At 45.0% G+C, this 27,274-nt stretch overlaps 1 protein-coding gene across 4 annotated transcripts in view; it reads right to left on the bottom strand.

Moving 5' to 3' along the window:
• The window catches only part of DPF3 (double PHD fingers 3), a 197,609-nt gene that overhangs the window by 78,596 nt on the left and 91,739 nt on the right, over positions 1–27,274 (bottom strand). For all 4 annotated transcript variants that reach the window (XR_009557490.1, XM_060273692.1, XM_060273700.1 and 1 more), the window contains exon 3: positions 21,551–21,658. Coding sequence is in view for 3 of the 4 variants with exons in the window: in XM_060273692.1 (XP_060129675.1) it covers positions 21,551–21,658 (108 nt within the window). In the remaining variant the exon portion in view is untranslated. The remainder of the gene's footprint in view (positions 1–21,550; positions 21,659–27,274) is intronic.

The following is a 27,274-nucleotide window of genomic DNA, read 5'->3' as shown; positions in this document are numbered from 1 at the left end:
CTCTGCCCCCCACCCCCACCCACTGGCATGTGGTCCTTGAAAGGTTTCCCAGAACAGAGTGTGGCCCCTGGTCTGGAAAGAGTTCCCCGCCCCTGCTCCCGGTATTTGCAGGGATATGGAAAGAGTTTTTGTCATGGAGTCATTAGCACCGCTAGTCTTCCCAAAAGGTGGCAAGAGATGTGTCATTTTATTATACCAATAAGAAGTGTCTGAAAGGGGAATTTCTGCCTTCTACCGGAGGGTATGCCAGAAGCTTTTATATAAAGTTTAGATAAAAAATACGAGCACTCAAATAAACAAGATTTCTGGCAGCAAAGAATATGCAGATGGGGGAAATGTGCCCTGCGGGCTCAGCAAGAATCAGAACGGTGGGAGAAAAGAGAAACTGTGAACAAGGTAACGTTCAAAGTCTCTGGGGTATCATTTGGGGCGGGTGGGTGGGGAGCTTTAGCCAAAAATGCAGCATATAGAGTTGGAAGCCTTAACATAGCTGAAAGATTCATAGTGCAAAAAATCAGAAATGGAAACACACAGCAGAGAGCAAAATGGGCCTGTTTGCCCTGAGGATATAGAAAGAACTGGTCGGATTCAGCTGATGAACTGAAGGTTTTGGCCCAGAGAAACGAGAGATGGCAATCTGCTTGTGACTGCTGGGCTGGCCACAGAGGACTGGACCAGATGGACTGATGTAGAAAAAGCAGCAAGGCAGTTCTTATGGAGAATACACCCAGAATATGACCATGCGTATCTGAAAGTGAAACATGGGAGTTTATCAGCCTCTGCCATCTATCCAAATGACAGCATAAACTGTGGGAAGTGGAGACAAATCCCCACACTCCATAAATTATTCTCACTGCCTCCGCCTTCCCTGACCAAAAATAGTAAAGACTGTGAGGGGAGGAGAAATGCATCCGAAGAGAAAAGCAAATGATAATGAAGGGGGGTGAGGAGCGGTGCCTCCGTATTTCCCTTCATTTGATTAATGAGGAGCCAAGAAGCTGCGGGTTTGGGAGAAAAGATTGATGGCTGCAGAGAGGCTCCACATTGCGGAGATGAATGACTGGTCATCTGCCCTTGATGTGCAATGAAATGTCTTTTCTAAACAGCCGTGCCAAATGCAGGCATGTCATGTTCCTTTTAGAGAGACAGATAAACACCAGGCAGATGGAGCCACCTGGGGTGCCCTGCCCCTCAGAAGGAAGGAGAGCGCAGGCTCCTTTGGGTACTCTGGCAAGGTCAGTGTGTTCGTTCATTAACATCTGGCCATGAGATTCATTAAACTGCGTTCCTTCTCTTTCCCAGCCACCCCGCTCCCCCACAACAGTCATCTGTCTGCAGAACATGAGCAAGGCCTCTCTCCAAGGTGCATTGCCGGCAAGGGAGGAAAGGACTTGAGGAGCTGAAGAGAACGATGTAATAAGCTCATCAATCTATGGATATCTTTGGCTGGTAAGCTGCTCTTCTACAGCTAGTGTGGAAGACGGAACAGCCCAAACAGCACAGTGGGCTGGGAGACGTCTTATCTCCATTAACGTGTTCTGCATGCATCAAAGCAGTAGGAGACCTATTAAGATTCAGGATTGAAGGACTGCAAAGAGAAGTTAGGTATGCTTTGGTTCAAGCCATCATGCTGACAGTTAGATGCCTTTCAGGCATCATTTCTAAGAGGAAGTTGATTGATTTGTCCATTCAGATATGAAAAGCTAGAATCACAAAACTGTAGAATTAGATAGATGTGGAAACCCCCACGCCTCTGGTGCGGAATTTGCCTGATCAAAACTTTAATCTCCCCTCAAAAAAAAAATATCTTCTTTTCCTTTTTGCTTGAGCAGAAACATCTGCTCCAAAATGCTGTTTTCAGAGAAATTCAGGGACAACTCTCTTTTTAATACATCACATCGTACTAATGTTTTAATGTCATAGTGTTTCACATTGTGGTTTTAATTTATCTATTGTATTTTATGGTTTTAACAGAAGCCACCTCGGTATGATTTTGCCCTGCAAGATAGCACAAAAATCTTTTGAGGGGGGGGAACCCCATAAACTATGTGTATTTTTCCATATTACAGTATTGGCAGATACAGCGGCTGCAAGCATATACCCTCAAGTTAACATTATCATTGTTTGCTGACAGGCTTGTAATCCATAGCACCACAAACAGATCTAACATCACTGCTTTCTGTTCTCCTGCTGTGCTTTCACCTTGCAGAGCAATGAGCATTAGATTACAATGACAGATGTATGTGAAGGATCATCTGTGGGTACAGCATTACTTTAAATTCCCTGCTAGGGTGAACTTCATTCTAGCGAAAGGAATCTTACAGAGAGTGACACTTTGTCTTCTGCTTATGATACTCACAGACCAAACTTCGCCTATTTTTCTTTCTTACAGCATATGTTGTTTGTTAAATGATCACAAATCGATTGGGTCTACACAGGGTGCTGTTTTATTACCTTTTTTTTTCTTGTGGTAGTATTTCTAAAACCATAGGACTCTGAAGTATAAGTTTAAGCCATAGTGTACTCAAAGTGGAACGGGGATAGGATATAAAGGCAAGCCACTTTTCAGGCACACCTATAACCATCTTCTTAAGAGACATAATTGAGGCTGGCCTAACCATCTTCCTTTCTCCCAATATTGGCCCCATTTAAGAACATATTACTCCCCCCGCCCTTTCGATGCACACTGGCAGTCAGGTAAAGGTAAAGGAACCCTGGATGGTTAAGTCCAGTCAAAGGCGACTATGGGGTGCGGCACTCATCTTGCTTTCAGGCCGAGGGAACCGGTATTTGTCCGCAGACAGCTTTCCAGGTCATGTGGCCAGCATGACTAAACCGCTTCTGGTGCAATGGGACATCATGATGGAAGCTAGAGCGCATGAAAACGCCGTTTACCTTCCCACCACAGCGGTACCTGTTTATCTACTTGCACTGGTGTGCTTTTACTGCTAGGTTGGCAGGAGCTGGGACAGAGCAATGGGAGCTCACCCCGTTGTGGGGATTTGAACCGCCAACCTTCTGATTGTGATTTAGACCACAGCACCACCCGCATCCCTTATCATTCCTTTACATATATACACAGGTGCAACTTTAGTTATTTTTTCCCTGCCAAATGTTGATGCAATACCAAACTCACTTTATGAACTCAAAAATAGTGCATTAGAGATATGATCTCTGAGTGGGGCCTTAAATAAGCATAGCATATACATACATATATCTTGCTTCAGGGTGAATTACATCAACTCTCCTTCCCACTTCCATATACCCCATACAAATGCATTTATTACTTAGAAAGTGCAGGTGTTTGCTGGGTCTGAATGTTTTAGCATAAAATACCTGCATTTTATTAGGACATGAAGTACAAAATGTAGGGAAATATTGAAATGAATTGCAAACCAGTAAAAAACATATTTAATATCCATCAAGTGTAAAATGATTATGAGGCTGTAAAATGTTTACCCGGGAGAAGAATAAAGATGACAGATCACTTTCAGAAAACATTCACTGAAGAAAAGGGGAGAATAATAGATGGGGACAAAGGAAAATTATCTTTTAGCTCTTACTGCTCTCTATGTATCCATAAAACTTGGCTTGTAACATTTCAAAATGGAATTTAATATCATTTATTGCTTATTCATTGAAACTATACACTGGAGAGGGGGAGGGGGAGAATCACTGTTTAAATATTATCGTATTTCAACCTCCTAAACAGTTTAATCTGCCAAAGAGACCTATAAAACAGAATAAAATTTAAAGATCACATTTTAATGAAATGCAATTCCACATTTCTTTTAACACATAGCACATATGAAACTTTGCATTGATTCCTTACACACTTATTACTGCATCAACTTTATAGAGTTCGGGCTTAACTAGACACCACATGGGATATATGGCCAATCATGTCTCCCCAGTAATGCTTGGTAATATATATAATCTTTAGGGGCCAGACTACAGCCCCCCCCCCCCCGGTTTCTAAAAGTCTTAGAAACCAGCAGGGGTGGGGTGGGGTCAATTCAGTTTTGGACCATAGTGCTGGGGGAAGAGGTTATTCCTTTTCCCCATGCAGTTTCCCCAGTTAAAAAACCACACAAAGAAGCTTCTACGGTATTTGACCCTCAGGACAAATGTATGGCATACTAGAATCATATCTATATGATGATTTTGCACATGGGGAAAAAACCAACAGCTTGGAGGGGACTTCTGGTACTTGTTACTTGTAGACCACATAGAGATGACTGCACTTAAATGGCGTATAAATTGGTGGGGGTGGAGGGAAACAGCTCTAAATTTAAAATATGACAAAGTCAAATCACAAAAACTAGTTTCAGCTCCTGTTCTAGCAGCTGGGTGTAGCACACAACGTGGCTTCCCAATCCCTTTGACTGATAGTTTGACCCCAGAACGTCCCACTTTCCCTTGGGACGTCCCTATTTTCATCAGAGAAAAGTTGGAGGGTATGGAGGAACCCTCCTCTAGACCCAGTATAGAAATGCAGTGGGCTGCTGCAGGAATGATGGGAGCACCCTGGTCCTCCTCCGTCAACCCCCAACAAACTGCAGTACAAACATTTTTTGTGGGCTAGCGACATTCCCGGGCTTATTACACTGTCGGAACATCCATAGGACCAGACATTTTTAGCAAAGGCATAAAAGAGCTTGCTATTACAGTCGTACCTTGGATCCCAAACGCATTGCGAGTCGAACGTTTTGGCTCCCAAACGCCGCAAACCCAGAAGTGAGTGTTCCGGTTTGCAAATGTTCTTTGGGACCAGAATGTCCAACGCGGCTTCCGATTGGCTGATGGAGCTTCCTGCAGCCAATCGGAAGCCGCGCCTTAGTTTCCGAACATTTTGGAAGTCGAACGGACTTACAGAACGGATTCTGTTTGACTTCCGAAGTACCACTGTACTTGCAGTCACAGAGCCACAGAGTAACGGGTGAAACAATGGCCATACTTCATACCCAGTCTTGGTGTGTGACATCCTTTAGCTATAGTGCTCCATGCCTAGAACAATTACATGGGTAGCTATACCAATGTAAAATATTGAGGCAGGAACCAGACTGTAGTTTTTTTGAGGATTGGCAAAGATCTGGGAATGAGAGCCTATCCCATCATTCTGTAAATTGCTTAGAAAAAGAGTATATTGAACTAGCAGTATGTCTGTACTGTATTCCCCTCCTTCCCAAAGGAGAGTAAAAAGCTGCACATTTGAAGTGCATGAACACAGCAGTACATGAAAACCCAGTGCCGTGATCCTAGACAGCCATATCCCTGCACACTAGGGAGATAAGCACATACAAACAGAAAAGTTTTGAAAGTTTTTACTGCTGCCACTCAGGTGACAGAATAGGTAAAACAGCATATAAAAACAGCATGCTTATTCAGCCAGGAAGTTGGCTGCAATTAAAAACTTTAAAAAATGTCCAGCTGTGTGCACATTTCTCCCATCACCTGTATAAATGACTGACTACCATTGCAGTCCAAATGTGCAGTCACAAATCTGAGCACCTGTACTGGCTGGAGTTACAAAAAGTTACAGTGACAGATTTTTTATGGCTGTACGTTTCTATTTCGCACCTGTGCTTTTGGTATAGCAGTCAGGAATTTAAGTGCACAGTTTTATGTTAATCCCATGAACAAACTCACTTCTGACATACATCAGCTTAAATGAAAGCAGAATCAAACCCCATACGCACAAAATAAATCCTGTAATATTACTCCCTCTACTGGCCCTAAAACAGTAGTTTTCTGTACTGATTCAAGGCAAGGAAATCTTTTAAAAAAAAAAGTTGGATTCTACAAATTGAAGACATGGGAACTACTTATGGTGTTTTGTCATTACTAAAGGCAAACAAGCACTATAAATAAATCTATTTCTGCAGAAAATACTGGAAAAGCACTGAAGTTTGACTCTGAAGCAACAGTTTGTTCCCCCCCCCCCATAATCTTGTCCGGATGTTTTCCCCACCATGCAAATAACAACACGTAGAATTTATTATTATTATTATTATTATTATTATTATTATTATTATTATTATTATTATTATACCCCATCCATTGGGCTGGGTTTCCCCAGATACTCTGGAGCATAGCTGCCAAGTCTCCCACTGAAAAATGCAGGATCAGCAGCGGCACGTCACCAGATGTCATTTCTACGCATGTCTGGACATGCGCAGAAGCAACTTCCGGTGCTGCTCTGCCCGATTTCTGGTGCCCAGGCATGGGCGGAGCGGCACCTGAAGTCGCTTCTACGCATGTCCGAACATGCATAGAAGTGACTTCCGGTGCCGCGCTACCATGTCTGGGGACCGGAAATCGGGCGGCACCAAGACCCAAAATGGAGCTTCCCTGGCAGGTAGGAAAACCAGGGGATTTACGGGATTTTTTCCAATCCGGGCTGCCAGCAGGAAACGGTTTAAAATACGGGGGTTTCCCGTGAAAAATGGGAGTCTTGGCAGCTATGCTCTGGAGAAAGAAGGGAGCTACACTCCCTAGTCTAGCCATTGTGACTCCTGTTGACGCTGCCCTGTCTACACATTGGGGGGAAGATCTGATCTGTAGGCTGTCTCCATCTGCATCTTCTGCCTGTCAATCTAGTAAAAAGTGGAACAGGACCCCCAACACTGCTGGAGGCAGGGAGGACTTTGGTAATGACAAGCAGAGCGACAATTTTTTTCAGAGAATGTGGCTTATTTCACAGTAAAAAAAATATGCAGTAAATCTTACACAACGTGTTATCTCAAAAAGCAGATTACACTTCAAATATTTATTCACAGATTGAAGTAGCCATGTTACGTTTCTATATAACGTATTAGCTTCATTAAACAGTATATCTGGGACAGTCATTCTGAAGGACTAGCAATTTTGCTATTAAATCACAGGAAGCAAAGTCAGCTGAAAGCTAGTGGTAAAATAGTAAGTTGTCACATGTTACAAGAAGTGCAGCAAACATTTCCAGAGCTATAAAAGAGAGAGAGAGAGAGAGAGAGAGAGAGAGTATTGTCGGTGCTGTGTAAATGGGGATTTTTATATATCAAAAAGGCAAACTGTGTATCACAGGGAAGGTGTGTAACCTGCAATTACCATGGGGGGAATGTTTTATCGAAATGGACAATATCAGTCAATCTATCAATTAGACTTTTATCCTGGCCATCTCCCTTTTTATCCCCACAACACTGTGATGTTTGTGGAAGCTGCTAAACTGGTGACTGGGAGTGGCCGCCGAGACCACATAACACTGGTCCTAAGAGATCTACATTGGCTCCCAGTACGTTTCCGACCACAATTCAAAGTGTTGGTGCTAACCTTTAAAGCCTTAAACGGCCTCGGTCCGGTATACCTGAAGGAGCGTCTCCACCCCCATCGTTCTGCCCGGAAACTGAGGTCCAGCACCGAGGACCTTCTGGCGGTTCCCTCGCTGTGAGAAGCAAAGCTACAGGGAACCAGGCAGAGGGCCTTTTCGGTAGTGGCACCTGCCCTGTGGAACGCCCTTCCATTGGAGGTCAAGGAGATAAACAACCACCTGATATTTAGAAAACACCTGAAGGCAGCCCTGTTTAGGGAAGTTTTTAATCTGTGATATTTTAATGTATTTTGGTATTTGTTGGAAGCCGCCCAGAGTGGTGAGGAAAACCCAGCCAGATGGGCGGGCTATAAATAAATAAATAAATAAATAAATAAATAAATAAATAATGTAGCTTAGGCTGAAGGCTAGTAACTGGCCCAAGAATAGCCTGTGAACTTTGAACTTGTGCCTTCCCAATCTAACTGCCATACCACACTGGATCCCTCTCCTGTTAAGCTCTTTGCATCCCTCTCTCCTAAAGGAGCAGGCATTGACCACTCCTGTTCTACTTTCATATAGCCCTATTTGTTTTTATGCCACCATGCTGTCTGTCAAAGGGGACCTCCAGATGGGCGATACCTTGCACTACCCAATCATTGCTCTTACGCTGTAAGTTATAACTGGAATTGCAACCAACTATTCAATCCATTGAAGGTACAGTACTGCACTTTTTCTACGGGTGCATCCCACTCTAATTCCCTCCTCCCGCCCCCAGATAAAATGATATGCAGATGATATTAAGTAAATAAATGTTGTCCACAATAGTGAGCACGACAGAACAGTGGTGATGGAGAACAACAATTCATCTGAGCTGTCTTTTTTGTTGTTTAAGCCCACCCCCCACCCCTCAATCTTCCCATTCTTGCTCTAGTGCTTGATTGATAAGGTACAACTGCTGAAATTCCCTCTTCTACAGAACTATGAAAGGGAGAGAGAATTCTTTTGCATCCGACCAGCCTAGTTTGAGAGCATGGAAGCCAAGGGAGCCTCTCAGCTGGGATTCGGGAGGAGGAAGAGCCTCTGGAGGCTAGATCAGGCAAAAGTAACACTAGGGATGCTTGGTGGAAATGAAAGAAAGAAGTATGCCCAGCGCTTGTTAGGATTAACCCTCAACCTTTTCAAGGCTATTTGAAGTTGTCTAGGATCTTATACACACACATACATACAATAGAACACACCTTCTAACACCTGATAAAAAGAGGGAAGGTTATTAGTTGGGGAGAGTTGTGTTTTTTCAAGCTGTCTCTGTGATAACAAAAACCTTGGCTGCCCTTCTTTGCTTCCCAAGTCTCCTCCTGAGTCAACAAGCCATTGAAAAGACCTTTTGCCCAGTAAAACAAATGTGATTACAGAAGCCCGAGCTGAACACAGGAATGCAAATAGAGATCTGCATGTAAGCAGGGCTAACCTTACACACACATAAACTCAGATGCCATATTACACTCACTGACAAGAAGGAAATAGAAATTGAGGTTGCCCTCTCTTTTCCACCCCCCACCCCAAAATGGTGCGTTGGTGAAAATGCTAATCCTGTAAACGGTTGAGGACAATAACACGGAATGAAGGACATCAGTTAGGCAGCCGAAACCACCGTACAAAGTATTTTGCTTCCTCAGATTAGAATCCCTCTCTGCTGAAGGCCACCTGCTATCTCTCAGGAATGAACTAAGCCATGGGCAGTTCAAACTCCACAGTGACGCATGAAGGCCTCGGGAAAGGGGAGAGGGACAGTCAAGCAACTCTTCGTCTCTCCCAAGAGAAATGCCTGGTCTTTAGCTCTCCCTGCTTCCAGCCTCTATGTTCAGCACTGCTTCTTAATAAGAAACAGGTGCTGGTTCTTTTCTAGCATTATTCTGTTAGTGGATGTTATCCTCTTTCTTCCTCCTCCGCCCTATTAGAATAGAATTGCGGCTAAAAGTGCAACGATACATTCTATTCTAATTTCTAAAATCAAAAACGTTGCAAATGTTTTTTAAAAATTATTTAATATATTCCTTTTTTAAACAAACATATTGTCAATCAATATACTCCCCCCCCTTTTTATTGCCTCCCATCTCTCCCTCTCCCACCCTCCAAGGACTTCCCTCAGCTCCCCTCTCTGGTTTGTTTATACATATTATTCTCTGCATATTATAAAATTGAACATATCATTACCTTATCTATCATGTCGAAACAAAATATAAAAAAAATTCCTTTCAGCAGCACCTTAGAGACCAACTAAGTTTGTCATTGGTATGAGCTTTCGTGTGCATGCACACTTCTTCAGATACCCCCGAAAGCTCATACCAATGACAAATTTAGTTGGTCTCTAAGGTGCTGCTGGAAGGAATTTTTTTATTTTGTTTCAACTACGTCAGACCAACACAGCTACCTACCTGTAACTTATCTATCATGTGTTCTACTAATAAATTTGTGGATATTTATTCAAAACCTGCCAAGGAGTCCAGATCCTTTTGTTGTCTTTTTAAATAATTTGTAAGAAGCTCACATTCTTCCTTGAAGTCACGGTTGTCCTTCTCACGTAATTTATATGTTAACTTTGCCAGTTCTGCATAACTCATCAGTCTTTCTTGCCATTGTTCTTTCATTGGGATTTCCTCATTCTTCCATCTTTGTGCCAACAAGACTCTTGCCGCTGTTGCAGCATACATAAATAAGTTCTTTGTTTTCCTTGGCAGATCTTGTCCTAGGATCCCTAACAAAAATGCTTCTGTTTTTTTTTACAAATGTCATTTTGAACATTTTCTTCAATTCATTATATATCATCTCCTAAAACTTTTTGACTTCCCTACATTCCCACCACATATGATACAAAGTACCTTCTTTTTCATTACATTTCCAACATTTATTTGATCCGGTTTTATACATTTTTGCCATCTTAACTGGTGTCATATACCATCTGTACATCATTTTCATATAATTGTCCTTCAAAAGAAAGCAATCTGTAAATTTCACATCTACCTTCCACAATTTTTCCCAATCCTCAAATTGTGTGTTATGTCCTATCTCTTGCGCCCATTTAATCATAACTGATTTAACTTCTTCGTCTTTCGTTTCCCATTCTAGCAGAGTACTATATGCTTTCTTCAATAGCTTCACATCTTCTATAACCTCTTTTTGGAATCTAGAAATTGTATAGCTAAACCCCTTTTTATTGTCTTCTTTATACATCTCATTTAGTTGTCTATAATGCAACCAACTCTAAACATAGTCTTTTATTTCATCGTAATCTTTTAATTTCCATTTTCCTTTTTGATCTCTCAGTAAATCTCTGTACGGTATGTAGGCCACTTCCCTTTTTTGCCAAGCAGTTTGCATAACAAAGGTTCAATTGGTGATAGCCACCAAGGTGTTTTTTGTTCCATTAGGTCTTTATACCTCTCCCATACTCTCATTAGTGATCTCCTAATTATATGATTATAAAATCCTTTATGTACTTTCCCTTTCCCATACCATAAGTATGCATGCCATCCATATCTGTTATCATGGCCTTCCAAGTCTAATGCTTCTTCCTTTTCCAATTTTATCCAGTCCCTAATCCAAACCAAACATGTGGCCTCATAGTACAATTTGAGGTCTGGGAGGGCGAAACCTCCTCTTTCTTTTGTGTCTGTAAGTATCTTGTGTTTAATCCTTGGCCTTCCCCCCCCCAGACAAACTTGGAAATATCCTTTTGCCATCTTTTGAGGCAGTCATCCTTGACCATTACTGGGACTGTCTGAAAGAGAAAGAGCATTTTGCAGCATATTCATTTTTATTGCCGCAATTCTTCCTAGTAGGGAAAGGTTCATTCTACTCCATATTTCTAAATTCCTTTTTATCTCAGACCATACTTTTTCATAATTGTCTTTATACACATTTATATTTATTGTTGTTAGAAAACGTTACAAATGTTTGAACAAACACAGGGGGAACTTGAAGGGAAGAGGAGGAAATAGCCTGCCTGAAAGATGGGGGAGAGCTGAACAGAATAAAGGGAACAGCCTTCAAACCAGATTTTATGTATGCTTTGTTTGAGCAGCAAAAATCAGGGAAAACAGAACTTGCAAACCCACTTCTCCGAGCACACCTAAGGAAAAGTTAACTGGATAGCTGGGAGGAAGTGAGGTTGGCTCACAGCTTAGGATACAGTGGGGTGGTGGTGGGGGGACTGAGAGAAATATCTAAAAGGAGGAAGACAAGCCTAAATAACCATCGGTACCTTGTGCCACTGGTCACTTTACATAAAGACCACACAGGCCACATTGCCTTTAAAAAAAAAAAGGTCAAAAAGGTTCGAGAAAAAATCAATACTCCTTTGTGGGTCCTAAATAAATCATATTACCAGGCACTGTAAATCAATAGTCATTCAATGGGTGCATGTGCACATGAGACTAATAGAGCACAGGCATGCCAGAATGTTGCGCAGTGGGCTGTGCAGAGGGATCACATTCAGCCCATGCCCCTCAGGACACAGTCTGCGTTCCACCACAGAGGTGGTGGGCTGGCTTATCATGCCCATCATGTTGTGTTTTTGTGCTTTCCCACCTCTCTAAATTGGAGGTGGGAGAGCTGGGGCATTCTGAGTAAACGCATATCTGTAAACCTCAGAATTTGGGGGGGCCACCACTGAGAAGGCCCTCTCTGTGGTAGCCATCTGCCTCACAATTTTTGACGAGGGCACCCAAAGGAGGCTCCCCACTGAAGGTCTTCAAATATGGGTAGGTACATATGGAGGTGGGACGTGGGTGGTGCTGTGGGTTAAACCACAGAGCCTAGGGCTTGCCAATCAGAAGGTTGGCAGTTCGAATCCCCACGACGGGGTGAGCTCCCATTGCTCGGTCCCTGCTCCTGCCAACCTAGCAGTTCAAAAGCACATCAAAGTGCAAGTAGATAAATAGGTACCGCTACAGCGGGAAGGTAAATGGCATTTCTGTGTGCTGCTCTGGTTCACCAGAAGTGGCTTTGTCATGCTGGCCACATGACCTGGAAGCTGTACGCCGGATCCCTCGGCCAATAATGCAAGATGACCCTGGTGTCGGTCACGACTGGACCTAATGGTCAGGGGTCCCTTTACCTTTACATATGGAGGTAGGCCATCTGTCAAAGATCCTGGTCGTAAGCTCTAAGGAGCATTTAATCATCAAAAGCAGCACTTTGAATGTAGGGATCCAGACCAAGTTGCTATCACATATGATCCCTCATAATGTGCCTCATTCCCACATTCATTTGTGGTTTTGTTATGTACTGAGCTGAATCCTAGAACAATAGGATTCAGAATCAGCGGGAGCTACCCAATCCAACTCCAGGTGGAAGTGAATCCGCAACCTGATTGGCCTGCTGGAGCAGCCAATCAGGCGGCTGGCAGAAGTGAATCTGCTACCTGATTGGCCTGTAGGAGCAGCCAATCAGGCTGCAGGCAGAAGTCAATCCACAATATAATTGGCCCACAGGTGTAGCCCTGAAGTAGCCAATCACGCAAGGCCCATTGTGTAAATAATGTATATAAGCAGATGGTTTTGGGAAAAGAGCCATTCGTCTTCTCTTCTTCTCCTTGATGAATATGAGCTGAATAAAGAGCATGAAATTCACTCTCGACTCCGAGTATATTTCACTGGCGACGAAGATGGGATCCTGCTGAGCTGACCGCCACCACGCACTGCACCGCAGCACCGCCACCTGCTGCACCGCTGCATCGCACCGTGCATCCAGGCTTCAGCTCCAGGACCCAAGGAACCCAGAATGGCAACCGACAGCAGCTTCTTGCCATTCAAACCAGCATCAGGAGACTGGGAAGGGTACGCCGCCCGTTTCAACTTCCTCCTGCAAGCGAAAGAAGTCACCAACGATGCCATGAAGAGGGCGACATTCTTCAGCGTCTGTGGAGAGGAGACGTTTGAAATCGCCCGGGCTCTCCTTGCACCTAGAGATGTCGCTACCGTCTCTTACAAAACAATAATGGAACGGCTGAAGGAGCACTTCTCACCACAGCCCTCGGTGGTAGCTTGCCGAAATGCCTTCTACGCAAAGCGGCAAGCCCCGGGGGAAACCATAACTGGGTTTGTGACCTCCCTCCGCCAAGCCGCCCGGTTATGCAACTTCGCAGAGTTGGAGAACATGCTTCGTGACCGCCTCGTCGGTGGCCTGAGGGACGAGATGTTGCAACGACGCCTCTACGCCAAAAAAGACCTCACGTTCCAGATTGCTCTGGAGGAAGCCCTGGCAACCGAAGCCGCCGAGAGGTCAACGCAAGAGGCACGACCGGCCCCGCCATCCCAACCGAGGGTCTACCACGAAGACCTCACCGACGAATCCGAATCTGACAGGGAGGAAGTACACCGAGTACAGCGGCGCACTCAAGCAGCACACACACCACAGCAGCCTCGACGAGAAGGAGGGAACTGTGCAAGCTGCGGGGAGAACCACGAGAGGAGGACCTGTCGTTTCCGCAACGCAGAGTGCAGGCAGTGCAGAAAATTGGGACACATCGCCCGGGTGTGTCGGGCTCGACTCACCCGTCGACAAGCATCAGATGACCGACCCAGGAGCCCCAGGTCACACGGCACCATGCACCAAGGCAACTCGACGGAGATCACGGACTACCAGGTATTCCAGTTGCCCCATCCCAGCACAGAGAAAATTTATATAGAGGTACAGATAGAGGGAGCCCCATGCCGCATGGAGCTGGACACGGGTTCAACTCTATCCATAATCTCGGCCCGAACATTAAGGGAACTGTGCCCTAATGGGGGTCCCAAACTAAGGCCGGCCCCATTCACCCTCCGGGACTTCCAGAAACGTAAGGTCCCTACAATGGGGGTGGGGACCTTCAGGGTGCAATATCGAGGGCGAAAGCAACAATTGGACTTGCTGGTAGTTAAGGGCCCCTACGTTAGCTTACTGGGACTGGCATGGTTTGGACCTCTGGGGCTAGCCGTTACCGGGGTGAACCGCACTAGCTTACAAGTGGACGTGGACGACATATGCAAAGAGTTTCCAGGGGTTTTCGATGGGGCATTGGGACGATATACAGGACCCCCCATTGCCCTACAGCTAGACCCCGCTGTACGACCCATCAGGCACAAGGCTCGCCGGGTCCCGTTCGCCCTGAAACCCCGCATAGACGAGGAATTGGACCGGCTCGTGGAGCAAGGAGTGCTGGAGCCGGTGCCCAACGCCCCCTGGGAAACTCCAATTGTCACACCCGTCAAGCCTAACGGTTCGGTCCGCATCTGTGCAGACTACAAATGCACCATAAACAAGGCTCTCACGGCCCATGCATACCCAGTGCCAGTGGTCAGCCATGTCCTCGCCACCCTGGCTGGGTCAAAAATCTTTGGCAAACTGGACTTGGCCCAAGCGTATCAACAGTTGCCTGTGGACGAAGCCACAGCAGAGGCTCAGACGATTGTGACGCACAGAGGGGCATTCAGAGTAAAGCGGCTGCAATTTGGCGTTAGCGTGGCACCAGGCATATTCCAGAATCTAATGGACTCTCTCCTTAAAGGGATTCCTGGCGTCACCCCCTTCTTCGATGATGTACTGATCGCCGGGCCCACACCAGAGGAATTTGAGGACCGCCTCCGCTCCGTCCTGCACCGTTTCCAGACGGCGGGCCTCAAAGTGAAGCGGGAAAAGTGTTTACTGGGAGTGCCGCAGGTGGACTTTCTGGGATTTAAGGTGGACGCAGAAGGGGTCCATCCAACCGGTGACAAGGTACGGGCCATTTGTGAGGCCCCAGCGCCCAAGAGCAAGCCCGAACTTCAGTCATTCTTGGGACTATTGAACTTTTACCATGCCTTCCTTCCCCATAAGGCAGCGGTAGCAGAGCCCCTACACAGACTCCTAGATAAAAGGGCCCCTTGGGTGTGGGGCCAGCGACAAAGGGCCGCATTCCAGGCAGTCAAGGACTTGCTCGTCTCAAACTCGGTCTTGGCACACTTCGACGAGAGGCTGCCAGTGGTGCTGGCATGCGACGCCTCTCCCTATGGCATCGGCGCTGTCCTGGGACACCAACTCCCGGATGGAAGAGAGGTGCCAGTGGCATACTTCTCCCAGACGTTTGCTGCAGCCGAACGAAACTACTCACAGATTGACAAGGAGGGTCTGGCAATCGTGAAGGGCGTAAAAAAATTCCATGATTTCTTGTACGGGCGGCCCTTTACCATAGTGACTGACCACAAGCCGTTGCTTGGCCTGTTTGCCCCCGAGAAGCAGACCCCCCAAGTGTTGTCTCCACGTGTCCTCAGGTGGTCAATTTTCCTTGCCGGCTACCAGTATGCACTAATCCACCGCCCTGGGAAGGCGATGGGCCACGCAGATGCACTCAGCAGGCTACCACTACCAGAAACAGGCCCCGACCCAGCGCCTGCGCAAGAGGTTATGACCCTGGAGCTGCTTCCCGACCGACCCATTCAGGCACAAGAAGTTGCGCACCATTCCACAAAAGATAGGGTCATCTCCCGGGTCCTGGACTGGGTGTGGCGAGGATGGCCCAGCAGCAGCCCCGGGCCAGAATTCGCTGGCTACACAAACCGCAAACATGAACTGTCGGCCCACAAGGGGTGCCTGTTATGGGGAAGCAGGGTTGTTGTTCCCCAGCCCCTCCGCAAAAGGGTCCTCACAGCCCTACACGAGACACACCCAGGGGTAGTGAGGATGAAGGCCCTTGCCAGGAGTTATGTGTGGTGGCCGGGGATTGACAGAGAGATAGAGGCCTGGGTCCAACACTGCCAGACCTGCCAAGAATCCCGCCCGGATCCCCCAAGGGCCCCAGTCCAGCCCTGGGAGTCCGCCCGACATCCATGGTCACGCTTGCACGTGGACTTCGCTGGCCCCTTCCAGGGAAAAACATTCTTCATAGTGGTGGATTCCTACACCAAATGGCTGGAGGTCGCACTGGTACCGTCCACTTCTACGGCGGCAGCCATCCGGGTACTACGTAAGCTGTTTGCAACCCACGGGCTCCCTGACACCCTCGTCTCGGACAATGGAACCGCATTCACGTCAGAGGAGTTCCAGACCTTCACAGCGCAGAACGCCATCCGCCACATCCGCTCAGCACCATTCCACCCTGCCACCAATGGCCAAGCGGAGCGCATGGTGCGGACCACCAAGGACAGCCTCCGCCGCATAACACAAGGGGACTGGGAATACCGCCTTGCCGCATTTCTTCTAGCACAGCACAGCACCCCAAGCACAACGACGGGCCGGAGCCCAGCTGAACTACTCATGGGCCGGCGCCTTGCAACTAGACTGGACCGACTTCACCCCGACAGAGCTCAGGATGAGGTAGTGGTGGGGAAAGGCAGGAACCCCCGGACGTTTGTGGCCCAGGACCCAGTGTATGCAAAGAATTTTGGGGCAGGCCCAGCATGGGTACCCGCCACAGTCACCAAGGTGACCGGTCCCGTGTCGTACGAGGTACTAACGGAAGGGGGGCAATGTTGGCGCCGCCACTGCGACCAGCTACGGCGACGATTCCCAGGAGGAACCCGGGAGGAGAGCGGGACAGAGGGGTCCCAAGGGGACAGCAGGGCAGTGAGGCCTGTAGAGCGAGAGGGGTGGGCAGGGGAAGCAGAAGCAGTAGGCACAGAGGGGCGCCCCGAGGCTGGAAGGACACCGGAACCAGAGTCACAACCTAGTGGTTCAGTGGCGCCAGACCAGACAGCCCCGGCACAGCCAGCAGCCTCGGAACACGAGCCAGAACCAGAACCCCTGACCAAGGAACACCCCAGGCCACAACGCACACGGAGGCGGCCAGCAGACCTTGGGGACTACGAATGCAACTTCCCGGGCAGGACTGGAACTTAGAGGGGAGGGGTGTTATGTACTGAGCTGAATCCTAGAACAATAGGATTCAGAATCAGCGGGAGCTACCCAATCCAACTCCAGGTGGAAGTGAATCCGCAACCTGATTGGCCTGCTGGAGCAGCCAATCAGGCGGCTGGCAGAAGTGAATCTGCTACCTGATTGGCCTGTAGGAGCAGCCAATCAGGCTGCAGGCAGAAGTCAATCCACAATATAATTGGCCCACAGGTGTAGCCCTGAAGTAGCCAATCACGCAAGGCCCATTGTGTAAATAATGTATATAAGCAGATGGTTTTGGGAAAAGAGCCATTCGTCTTCTCTTCTTCTCCTTGATGAATATGAGCTGAATAAAGAGCATGAAATTCACTCTCGACTCCGAGTATATTTCAGGTTTTATTTTAAAAATTCATACTTTTAAATAAAATATTTTGAAAGTATTCCATGCCAAAATACACATTTTAAAAACTTTTTGAGGCAAGAACTGTTGCAACATTCAAAGAAGCATACTGTAAAATCTATGTTCCAATCTGCACATTACTCCAGATACTGTGGATCTAGCGCAGGGTTTGGCAACGTGCGGCTCATGGGCCAGATCCGGCCCACGAAGACCATTTTACCGGCCCACAAGCTGCCCCCAAACCCAGCCGCTCGCTCGGTGAGTTCCCTGTGCGCTGAGCTAAACTGGTGCAGCGCGGTGCAGGGACTCACCGAGCAGCACTGAAAATCACGTCTACGCATTTGCAGATACTGGAAATCACGTCTGTGCATGTCCAGACACCGAAAATCACTTCTGCGCAGGCATGATTTTTGGCATCTGGGCCTGCGCAGAAGTGGTTTCCGGTGCCACAGACATGCGCAGACGCGATTTCTGGTGTCACACTGCGCCCGTCCAGCCCACGGACGATCTCCGTGGGAGTGATCCAGCCCATGGCCGGTAAACCTTGCTGACCCCTGATCTAGCAAGTTCATACTGTACTGGAGTGCAAAAAAACCAATGAATTCCTAAAGCATCCCCACTTGACCCAGGCCCAGAAGCAGACTGGATGCCGTGTAGCTAGTTGATAGACTTCTTTTCCAAATACCTGGTTTGTTGTTGTTTTAGCCATCTAACTAAGGTGGAAATCCACACACGCCTATCTGGGAATAACTCAGTGGAACTTCCTTCTGAGTAGATGTGTATAGGATTGAATTCTTAGTGGCTATCATCACACGTTCAGCAGCAAATCCAATAAGTGAAAGATGCATTATGTGCAGTGGTAACGCTATGTGAGGTTGCCTAGATTAGTTTTTCCTTTTGTGTCTGCCAATATGGGGTTGAGGGATAGTAGCAATGTTCAGCAAGCCATCTGTCTGGTCAAAGAAAAGGAGGCTTGGTTTGGTGTTCAGAGCTCTGGCATATATACTCAGATTGTGGCCTTGGCCAAGTCATCCACCCACAGAAGAGGCTGCCTGTAGTATCTTTGCAAGATTTACTGCTCTGGACTTGCCTGTTTCCAATCAAGAGGCAAGCCCAGATTAGTGACTCAGGCAGAAACAAATCTTTATGGAGTCTTCTGAGGAGAAATAATTCTTGTTTTTACATACCGGTACCCTCCATGTAAACTTCTTCAGATGGAAAATTTGAATTTAAATTTAGAAGAACATATGCTTCAATTACTAAAAGTTTAGGAAACACTCTCCTTGCATCTAAAAAGGGCTATGAATTGCAGATTAGCTGACTTTCCGGACCTGCAGCTAACACCTTTAATCTTGCAAAAGCTTGCAAAGTCCTCTTGGAGAGTGAGGAGGGCAATAGGCAAGGGAAGCTCCCTTGGGACCATAGCTGCCAAGTTATCCCTTTTTTAAGGGAAATTCCGTTATGCTGAATAGGCTTCCTCGCGAGAAAAGGGAAAACTTGGCAGCTATGCTTGGGACAGTTCCTCCCCTCTGCTTCCCCCCCCTCCCTCCAGCTTTGTGGATTCTCTGATATACTTTCCCACAAGGTTATCAAAAAAGCTGAGCACGGTGCAGAAAATTTACTGTGGGTTGCTGTGGTATGCTAGCACAATGTTCTTCTGACACATTCTCTCCTCCAAAAACCTCTCCTTGATTTTTCACAAATAATAACTATTTGTAATCCCTAAATACTTTATAGAACGCAATGTGACTAAATCACCATTTCAAGTTGATACTGCAGACGAACTTAGACATTGTTTCTGCCATAATAAATAAATGTTTAATATGACTCTGTTGGGTTTTCTTTTCAGACAAGAATGAACATCACCAGACTCTTGATCATGTTATTTTGCAGCATCACAGCGAACAAGCCTCCCAGGATACCATAGTCAAAGGGCACTCGAAAACATCTACTTAGCATTTGATCACAGTAGATAAAAGAGCCCATAATTACTGTCAAATGAGTACGTACAGACAGACACATAAATTAAGTTGTGGTGCTGGACAATGACATTTGGTTTCAGAGAGATTTTCTACTGTATGACTGGAGGGAGGAGTTAAGTGGAAACATGCCAATATGAAAAAAAGGCTTTGGGGTTTATTCATTAAATACTTTATTTTTTGTGTGGCTGAGGCATGACTAAGTGTTGGATATTTATGCTCTATGTACAGTGTTGAGCATGCTATAGATAGATTAGATACAGTATTGGGATTGCTGCGGTTAGATTTATTACGCATCTCAGTTAGTATCCTAAACAGACTTTAGTTTGGTTTCCATTATTGACCATCTGGCTACTTTCTGTGATGAAGCCAAATGTGATTAAGCCAAATTAAGATCCAAATATGCCCAATTTTGCAATGGTTCAAACAGAGAAGACCTATTCTTTACCACTGGGCCTTCTCTCTCTGGTAAAGAAAACTGAATCTGAACAAATGAGAACACACACACACACACACACACACACACACACACACACACACACACACACACCAGTTTAGTTCTATGTGGCTTGCAATAGGGATTGGAGTCTTCCTGTTTGCCCAGAAGAGGCTGCCACTTTTGTGGGATTTTATCAAGAGTAAATCCTGCAAGTAAGGATACAATTAGACATCCAGGTGCTTCACCTCTCCAAAACTGAACAGTATGAGAACATCCTCCTTCTGATGAATATTTAAGCGCTAGAAACTGCTAGTGCTTTAACTGTATTTAACTGCTAACAAGGATTCCTCCCTTCTTCATTTCTTAATAGCTTGGCAAGGAGGAGGAAATCAGAAAACAGCAAAGCTAGAAATATAAAGGAAAGCATACATATGCATTTATATTGTTTTATTTTACTTAAGTATTTGTTTGAAGACTTTTTATATCATTTAGAAATGTCAACACTAGGACGGTACTTGTTCTCAGGTTTACAATCTACATTCAACATCTGTCACTCTCATGGATTGCCTTCAGTTCAGTGAAAACTACAGTTCCCATGATTCCCTGTGAGGCACCATGCATAAAAGCACGCACACACATTATTGAAGGATTTCCTACACATTGCATTGCAAGAGCTGCATGACTACTTTTTTCAGGTGGTTGTGATTATCTGCTGAACTATGTAGGAAACTACAACACAAAAAAATATTTTCCCATATGGAATTGCACCCACAGTTGTTTCACAGACAACCATGCTATGGCTGTATTGGATGAATGGAGCCTTAGCAAAGATTTATTAGGATATGCCATCATGAGGCATAACACTCAGGAGATACATTGCCCTCCCAAATTTCAAGTGTTTTAAATTGAGAAAAAACACTTGGCCCCAACATAAATACTGCAGTTTCCCACAGTGTAATAATAATAATAATAATAATAATAATAATAATAATAATAATAATAATAATAATATTTCTACCCCACCCATCTGGCTGGGTTTCCCCAGCCACTCTGCGCAGCTTCCAACAAAAGATTAAAGTAAAACATCAGTCATTAAAAACTTCCCTAAACAGGGCTGCCTTCAGATGTCTTCTAGTTGTTTATTTCTTTGACATCTGATGGGAGAGCGTTCCACAGGGCAGGCGCCGCTACTGAGAAGGCCCTCTGCCTCGTTCCCTGTAACCTCACTTTTTACAATGAGGGAACCACCAGAAGGCCCGTGGAGTTGGACCTCAGTGTCCAGGCTGAATGATGGGGGTGGAAACACTCCTTCAGGTATACTGGGTCGAAGCCATTTAGGGCTTTAAAGGTCAGCACCAACACTTTGAATTGTGCTCGGAAACATACTGGGAGTCATTGTCAAGTCTTTCAAGACCAGTATCAATTACAGCCACACTAAAATTCAAAATGAATGGGTTTTTCCTTTTAAAAAACATAACGGATTTTAGCTAAAATTCTCTGCTTACAAACAGGAGATAGGCAAAGACAGAAAGGAAAGTTCAAAAGCCCTGAGGTTGTGCCTGCTAGAGTCATGAAGTTACATTGAGAGGAGTACCTACCAGGTTTAATCTCCAGTAGCTTCAGCCTGGAGTCTTCAGGAGGATGCAAACGTCTCTTTTTGCGCCAACAACGAGCAGGATACGTATAGAGCTGACCTGGTGCTAATCCTGAGGATTAAAAGGAAAGGAAGACAACAATTAAAACACACACAATTTTGTTTCACTGTCAAATCATCATTAGCCTTGCTCACTGTTTCTTCACCTCTGGAATTATACTTCATTACATCTTGTAAACCACAGAGCCTAAGGCTTGCCGATCAGAAGGTCGGCGGTTCGAATCCCCATGACAGGGTGAGCTCTCGTTGCTCGGTCCCAGCTCCTGCCAACCTAGCAGTTCGAAAGCATGTCAAAGTGCAAGTAGATAAATAGGTACCACTACAGCGGGAAGGTAAACGGCATTTCCGTGTGCTGCTCTGGTTCGCCAGAAGTGGCTTTGTCATGCTGGCCACATGACCTGGAAGCTGTACGCTGACTCCCTTGGCCAATAACAGGAGATGAGAGCCGCAACCCCAGAGTCGGTCACGACTGGACCTAATGGTCAAGGGTCCCTTTACCTCTACATCTTGTCTTTGAAGGGTTTTTAGCACCTCTTCAAAATTATAGCCATTTAGAGCCTTGCAAAACTCCTTAGCATCTTTCCATAGCTGGATGTCACTGGATGTAGCAAGTGCGATGCTAGATGCCCCAGCACCAGGGATGGTCCCAAAATCATGTGGCATAGTAATCATGCTAGGAATGGGTCCACAGCATCCCTAACACCACTCGGCTGCACAGTGGTGTAAATCCAGAACAGCTCATAGCAGGTTGATTTACAGCATGCACATATGAATACAAATCTCATGAAGACATAGGGTGTGTTCACATTACTGCCTTGGAGTGTAGTGAAGTCATTTCCCCCCCCCCGGGGGGGGGTTTCACAGCTCCCCCCCCCCCGCCCCACCACCTGTTCACATCAACATACCTTCCTTAGTGTCTGATTTGTTTTTGTTTGTGTACACACCAGGGAACATTGATAGGCAGAGATGTCTTTACCCTATCAAAGGTGCTCACACCTTGGCTAGAGCTGGATTATGGACAGCTTAAGGACGGCAACTGATGTGAAGTTAGTTTGATAAACAATGCATCAAACAGTAGTATTTTATAACAACGTACGGCATACATACAGTACCTGTATGCATTTTGGATAATGCCTTGTGAACACTGATTAAAAACCCAGCACTGGAAACAAAGTGAGTGTACAGCAAATGGGAGTGTGAACAAAGTCTAAGCTTGCTAAACAAAGCTAGCAGAGTTTATTTCTGAGTAGGCATGAAAAGACAGTCTTCTTACTGTAAATTTACTTGGGAGAACATTGGCAAGCAGCAGTTGCGACATGGTAAGTGGCACCAGAGGAGGCTTGCCTGCGGCGCATGATGTCAAGATGGGCTCATGGATGTGAATTTCTGAAGTTTAATGCAGACACGGCTTAGGTTTTGTTTTCCTCTGCAGGAAAAACAAGTTTGTTGCTGCATTTTGCAGAATCCAAAGTTACAGCATGACAACTAAAAAAAGAATCCTGACAAGTTTGTAGACTGCTCATTGAAAATCGGTCAGTTTGCTGCAAGTATGCCCAATAGGTACCAGTATTAGAAATTCATAACAACCAAGAGAAAAGGGTAATATGTAAAAAGGTAGCCTTTTAGCAAACTAACCTTGTGTACTGATCTAGAACACTGTATACTATCAATAGTAGCAACTGTGTGACAAACAGTTCACAAAATTGGGGTGGCAAGAAAAAAAATATGGCATTTAAAATAAATTAATGAAGAGATATAATATAGTATTATAATATAGTCTAGACTTTATGTTCTTCTGCTTTTGGCCAGTACAAAAGACAAATGAGTCCTGCAGGGCATTGAAGAAGAACCTGTTAATTGTGCTGCAATAGGTAAAAGACTGCAAGAGCCGATGAGTACACATGGCTGGAGGTGCATGGGAGCAAAAACTAGGTTAACAAGGTAAGATTTAACGGTTTCAAAAAAAAGCATGGAAGTCCTCCTAGCAGGGTTCTGCGTTTGCTGAAACATCAAAGCACAAAAGCAGCTATCACATGGGGAACAATTACTTTTTATAGCCCTTATTTAGACCAAGAGATACAGTAGCAAAATTGTTAGCCAACTCTAATTGGGCACCTTCTCAGTCTAATTCTCTTCTAAGCCTTTCTGTTTAAGCATGGCAATCTTAAGGTCAGAGACAGAACCCCCCCCCCCCCGGGAGCCTGAGAAGTGCTCCACTTGGACATTTCCATTTCTAATACCCTATTATTCATGTCCATTCATTTTCTCACTTAGAGGGTGAACTGTTTGGCTCATGGGCGTGCCATAAGAGCATCGCTGACAGGCACTGAAGAATGCTCTAGTGAATGTGGCTTTGATAATACGGTTGGTGCTGTTGGGGGTCATAGTCCCAGCAGTAGATGAAAGCACAGGGCTGGTACTGGCAGGATTTTGTGGTTTTCCTTTCTTTCTTTTTGCAGGAGTTAGTTCTTAGATCTGTCTCTGTTGGGTGACCCACACAGGGCCAAATTTATAATTAAGCAAGAGGAAGCAGCTCTTTTGGCCTGAAGGCAACCTTTGGGTATCATTTCAGAAAGGAGGAGTGGAATGAACCATTATGGGTTTTGATAGCACCTTTCACAATAAAGATTTCAGGGCAGACTTTACAGGATCAACACATCAAAATATTTTCAACTTAAAATGTTTAAAAGGCTGGGGGCAGGGGGTTGGAAAGCTGTTGTCCTGGCATGCTGTAGTATCAAGCAAATTTTCATGGTTCTAAACATGTTGTATCTGGAGTCTATACCCAACTCACCGCAAACTGTGAGGAGGGGGCTTAGTTTGATTTGCTTTAAAATGCAGAACACACAAATTACTCCTCCATTCCTACATGGCATCTCAGGTCAAAACCACATAGGAATTTATATATCAGCAGCAGAATGTAGAATTTAGCTTGGAAATAACCTGTATGATAAATCATGCTACAACGTTGGGTGTTTCCGAGTACAATTCAAAGTGCTCAATCCAAATAAGACTGAAGCACTGTTAGTGGGTGATTCCCTAAACAGGATGGATGGGGAAATTGCCTGCTGTTGATGGGGTTCTACTCCCTCTGAAGAAGCAGGTACGCAGCTTGGGGTACACATGGATCCTTTGCTGTCACTTGAGGCTCAGGTGCCCTCTGTGGTGTGCAGTTCCTTCCATCAGCTTTGACTGGTGGCCCAGCTGCACCCCTATCTGGACAAGGATAGCCTAACTTCTGTTGCCTATGCTCTGGTAACCTCTAGGTTAGAATACTGCAATGTGTTGCAGTAGGGCTGCCTCTGAAGGTGGATCAGAAACTTCAGGAGGTGCAGAACTTGGCAAGATGGTTTGAGCATATAACACAGACCCTGGCCTGACGGCACTGGCTGCCAATTACTTTCCGGGCCCAATTCAAAGTGCTGGTTTTTGACCTGTAAAGCTGTAAATGACTCAGGACCACAATACCACAAGGACCACCTTTCCCCATATGAACCTCCATGAGAGGTCCAGAAGTTGGCAAAACACAAGAAAGGGCCTTTTTCTGCAGTGGAATGCTCACTTCCCATTTGTGGGATGCTCTTCCCAGGGATGCTCACCTGGCACCTTCGTCAGCAAGGCCTTTGACAAGGTGCCCCATGATATTCTTGTAAAGAAGCTGGTAAAATGCGGGCTAGACAATGCTACCATTCAGTGGATTTGTAACTGGCTGGCTGATCGAAGCCAAAGGGTGCTCATCAATGGCTCATCCTCATCCTGGAGAGTAGTGACTAGTGGGGTGCCACAGGGTTCTGTCTTGGGCCCAGTCTTATTCAACATCTTTATCAATGACTTGGATGATGGGCTTGAGGGCATCCTGAGCAGGTTTGCAGACAACACCAAATTGGGAGGGGTGGCTAATACCCCAGAGGACAGAATCACACTTCAGAATGACTTTAACAGATTAGATAACTGGGCCAAAGCAAACAAGATGAATTTTAACAAGGCGAAATGTAAAGTACTACACTTGGGCAAAAAAAATGAAAGGCACGATATAGAGGAATGCACAGGACTGAAGTGTGTAAAAAAGGTGAAATATCTAGGAGTTAATATGACGTCAAAAAATTTGAATTTGTATAAAGACAATTATGAGAAATTATGGAAAGAAATCCAGAGAGATTTGGAAGTATGGACGAGGTTAAAATTGTCTTTAATGGGTAGAATAGCAACTGTTAAAATGAATGTTTTGCCGAGAATGTTGTTTTTATTTCAGGCCCTACCGATAGTTGATAAAATGAAATGCTTTCAAGAATGGCAGAAGATACTGTCTAAATTTGTCTGGCAGGGGAAGAAACCAAGAATTAAATATAAACTTTTGACTGATGTTAAAGAAAGAGGAGGATTTTCCCTGCCGGACTTAAAGATTTATTTTGAAGCTGCTGCCTTTTGTTGGTTGAAAGATTGGTTTTTGTTAGATAATGATGATTTGTTGGATTTAGAGGGTCATGATAACGCATTTGGTTGGCATGCATATTTATGGTATGATAAAGTGAAATTGCATAAAGGTTTTAAAAACCATATAATCAGGAAATCATTGTTTAATGTCTGGATGAGATATAAGGATTTGTTGGAAAGGAGAACTCCTAGGTGGATTTCACCTCTTGAGGCAAAGAAACCTAAAAGGACAAATATGGATGAGAATAGGTTGAAATACAAAGATATCTTGATGGAAGTGGGAAACCACTTTAAGTTAAGACCATACGAACAATTGAAATATAGGTTGAGTGACTGGTTTCAGTATGTGCAGATAAATGAGGTATTCAAGTTAGACAAAAAATTAGGATTCCAATCAGAAAAATCGAAATTAGAGACGGAGTTATTAGAGACAGATCACAAGAATTTGTCCAGAATGTATAATTTGTTGTTAGAATGGCATTTGAAAGATGAGCAAACAAAATCAGTTATGATTGAATGGGCCAAGGATCTGGGTCATAATGTGATGATGTCGGAGTGGGAAAAATTGTGGAAGAAAGGTATGAAATTTACGGCTTGTACGGTGTTGAAGGAAAATTTGATGAAAATGATGTATAGATGGTATCTGACGCCGGTCAAGCTAGCTAAAATGTACCACAAAAGCGACAATAAATGTTGGAAATGTAAACAGGATGTTGGCTCATTCTACCATATGTGGTGGACATGCCCTAAGATAAAAGGCTTCTGGGAAATGATTTACAATGAATTGAAAAAGATGTTTAAGAACACATTTTCGAAAAAACCGGAAGCCTTTTTGCTTGGAAAAAAATGGGGGAAGAAATCCCCAAGGATGATGTTAATCTGTTTATGTATGCCACCACAGCCGCTAGGATTTTATTAACAAAATATTGGAAAAAAGAAGAATTGCCTTCGAAGCAGGAATGGCAAATGAAAATGATGGACTATATGGAATTAGCAGAATTGACAGGAAGACTCCGGGACCAGACAAATGACAAAGTTTCAAAGGACTGGAAGAAATTTAAAATGTATATAGGGAATGTATTCGATAATTAGAGTTTGAAAATCCAGGAAAGTAAAGAGGTTAAGGCATTAGGGAAACAATAGAAGATTTAAAGTTTGAAATTAGGGTAAATAATATGAAGATGAATTAACTTGGAAGTTTTAAAGGGATTGCATGATGGGAAAGAAGATGATT

This window comes from Zootoca vivipara, chromosome 1, assembly GCF_963506605.1.
Source record: "Zootoca vivipara chromosome 1, rZooViv1.1, whole genome shotgun sequence".
Taxonomy (NCBI): Eukaryota; Metazoa; Chordata; class Lepidosauria; order Squamata; family Lacertidae; genus Zootoca; species Zootoca vivipara.
This window is presented reverse-complemented; position numbering and strand designations above follow the sequence as displayed.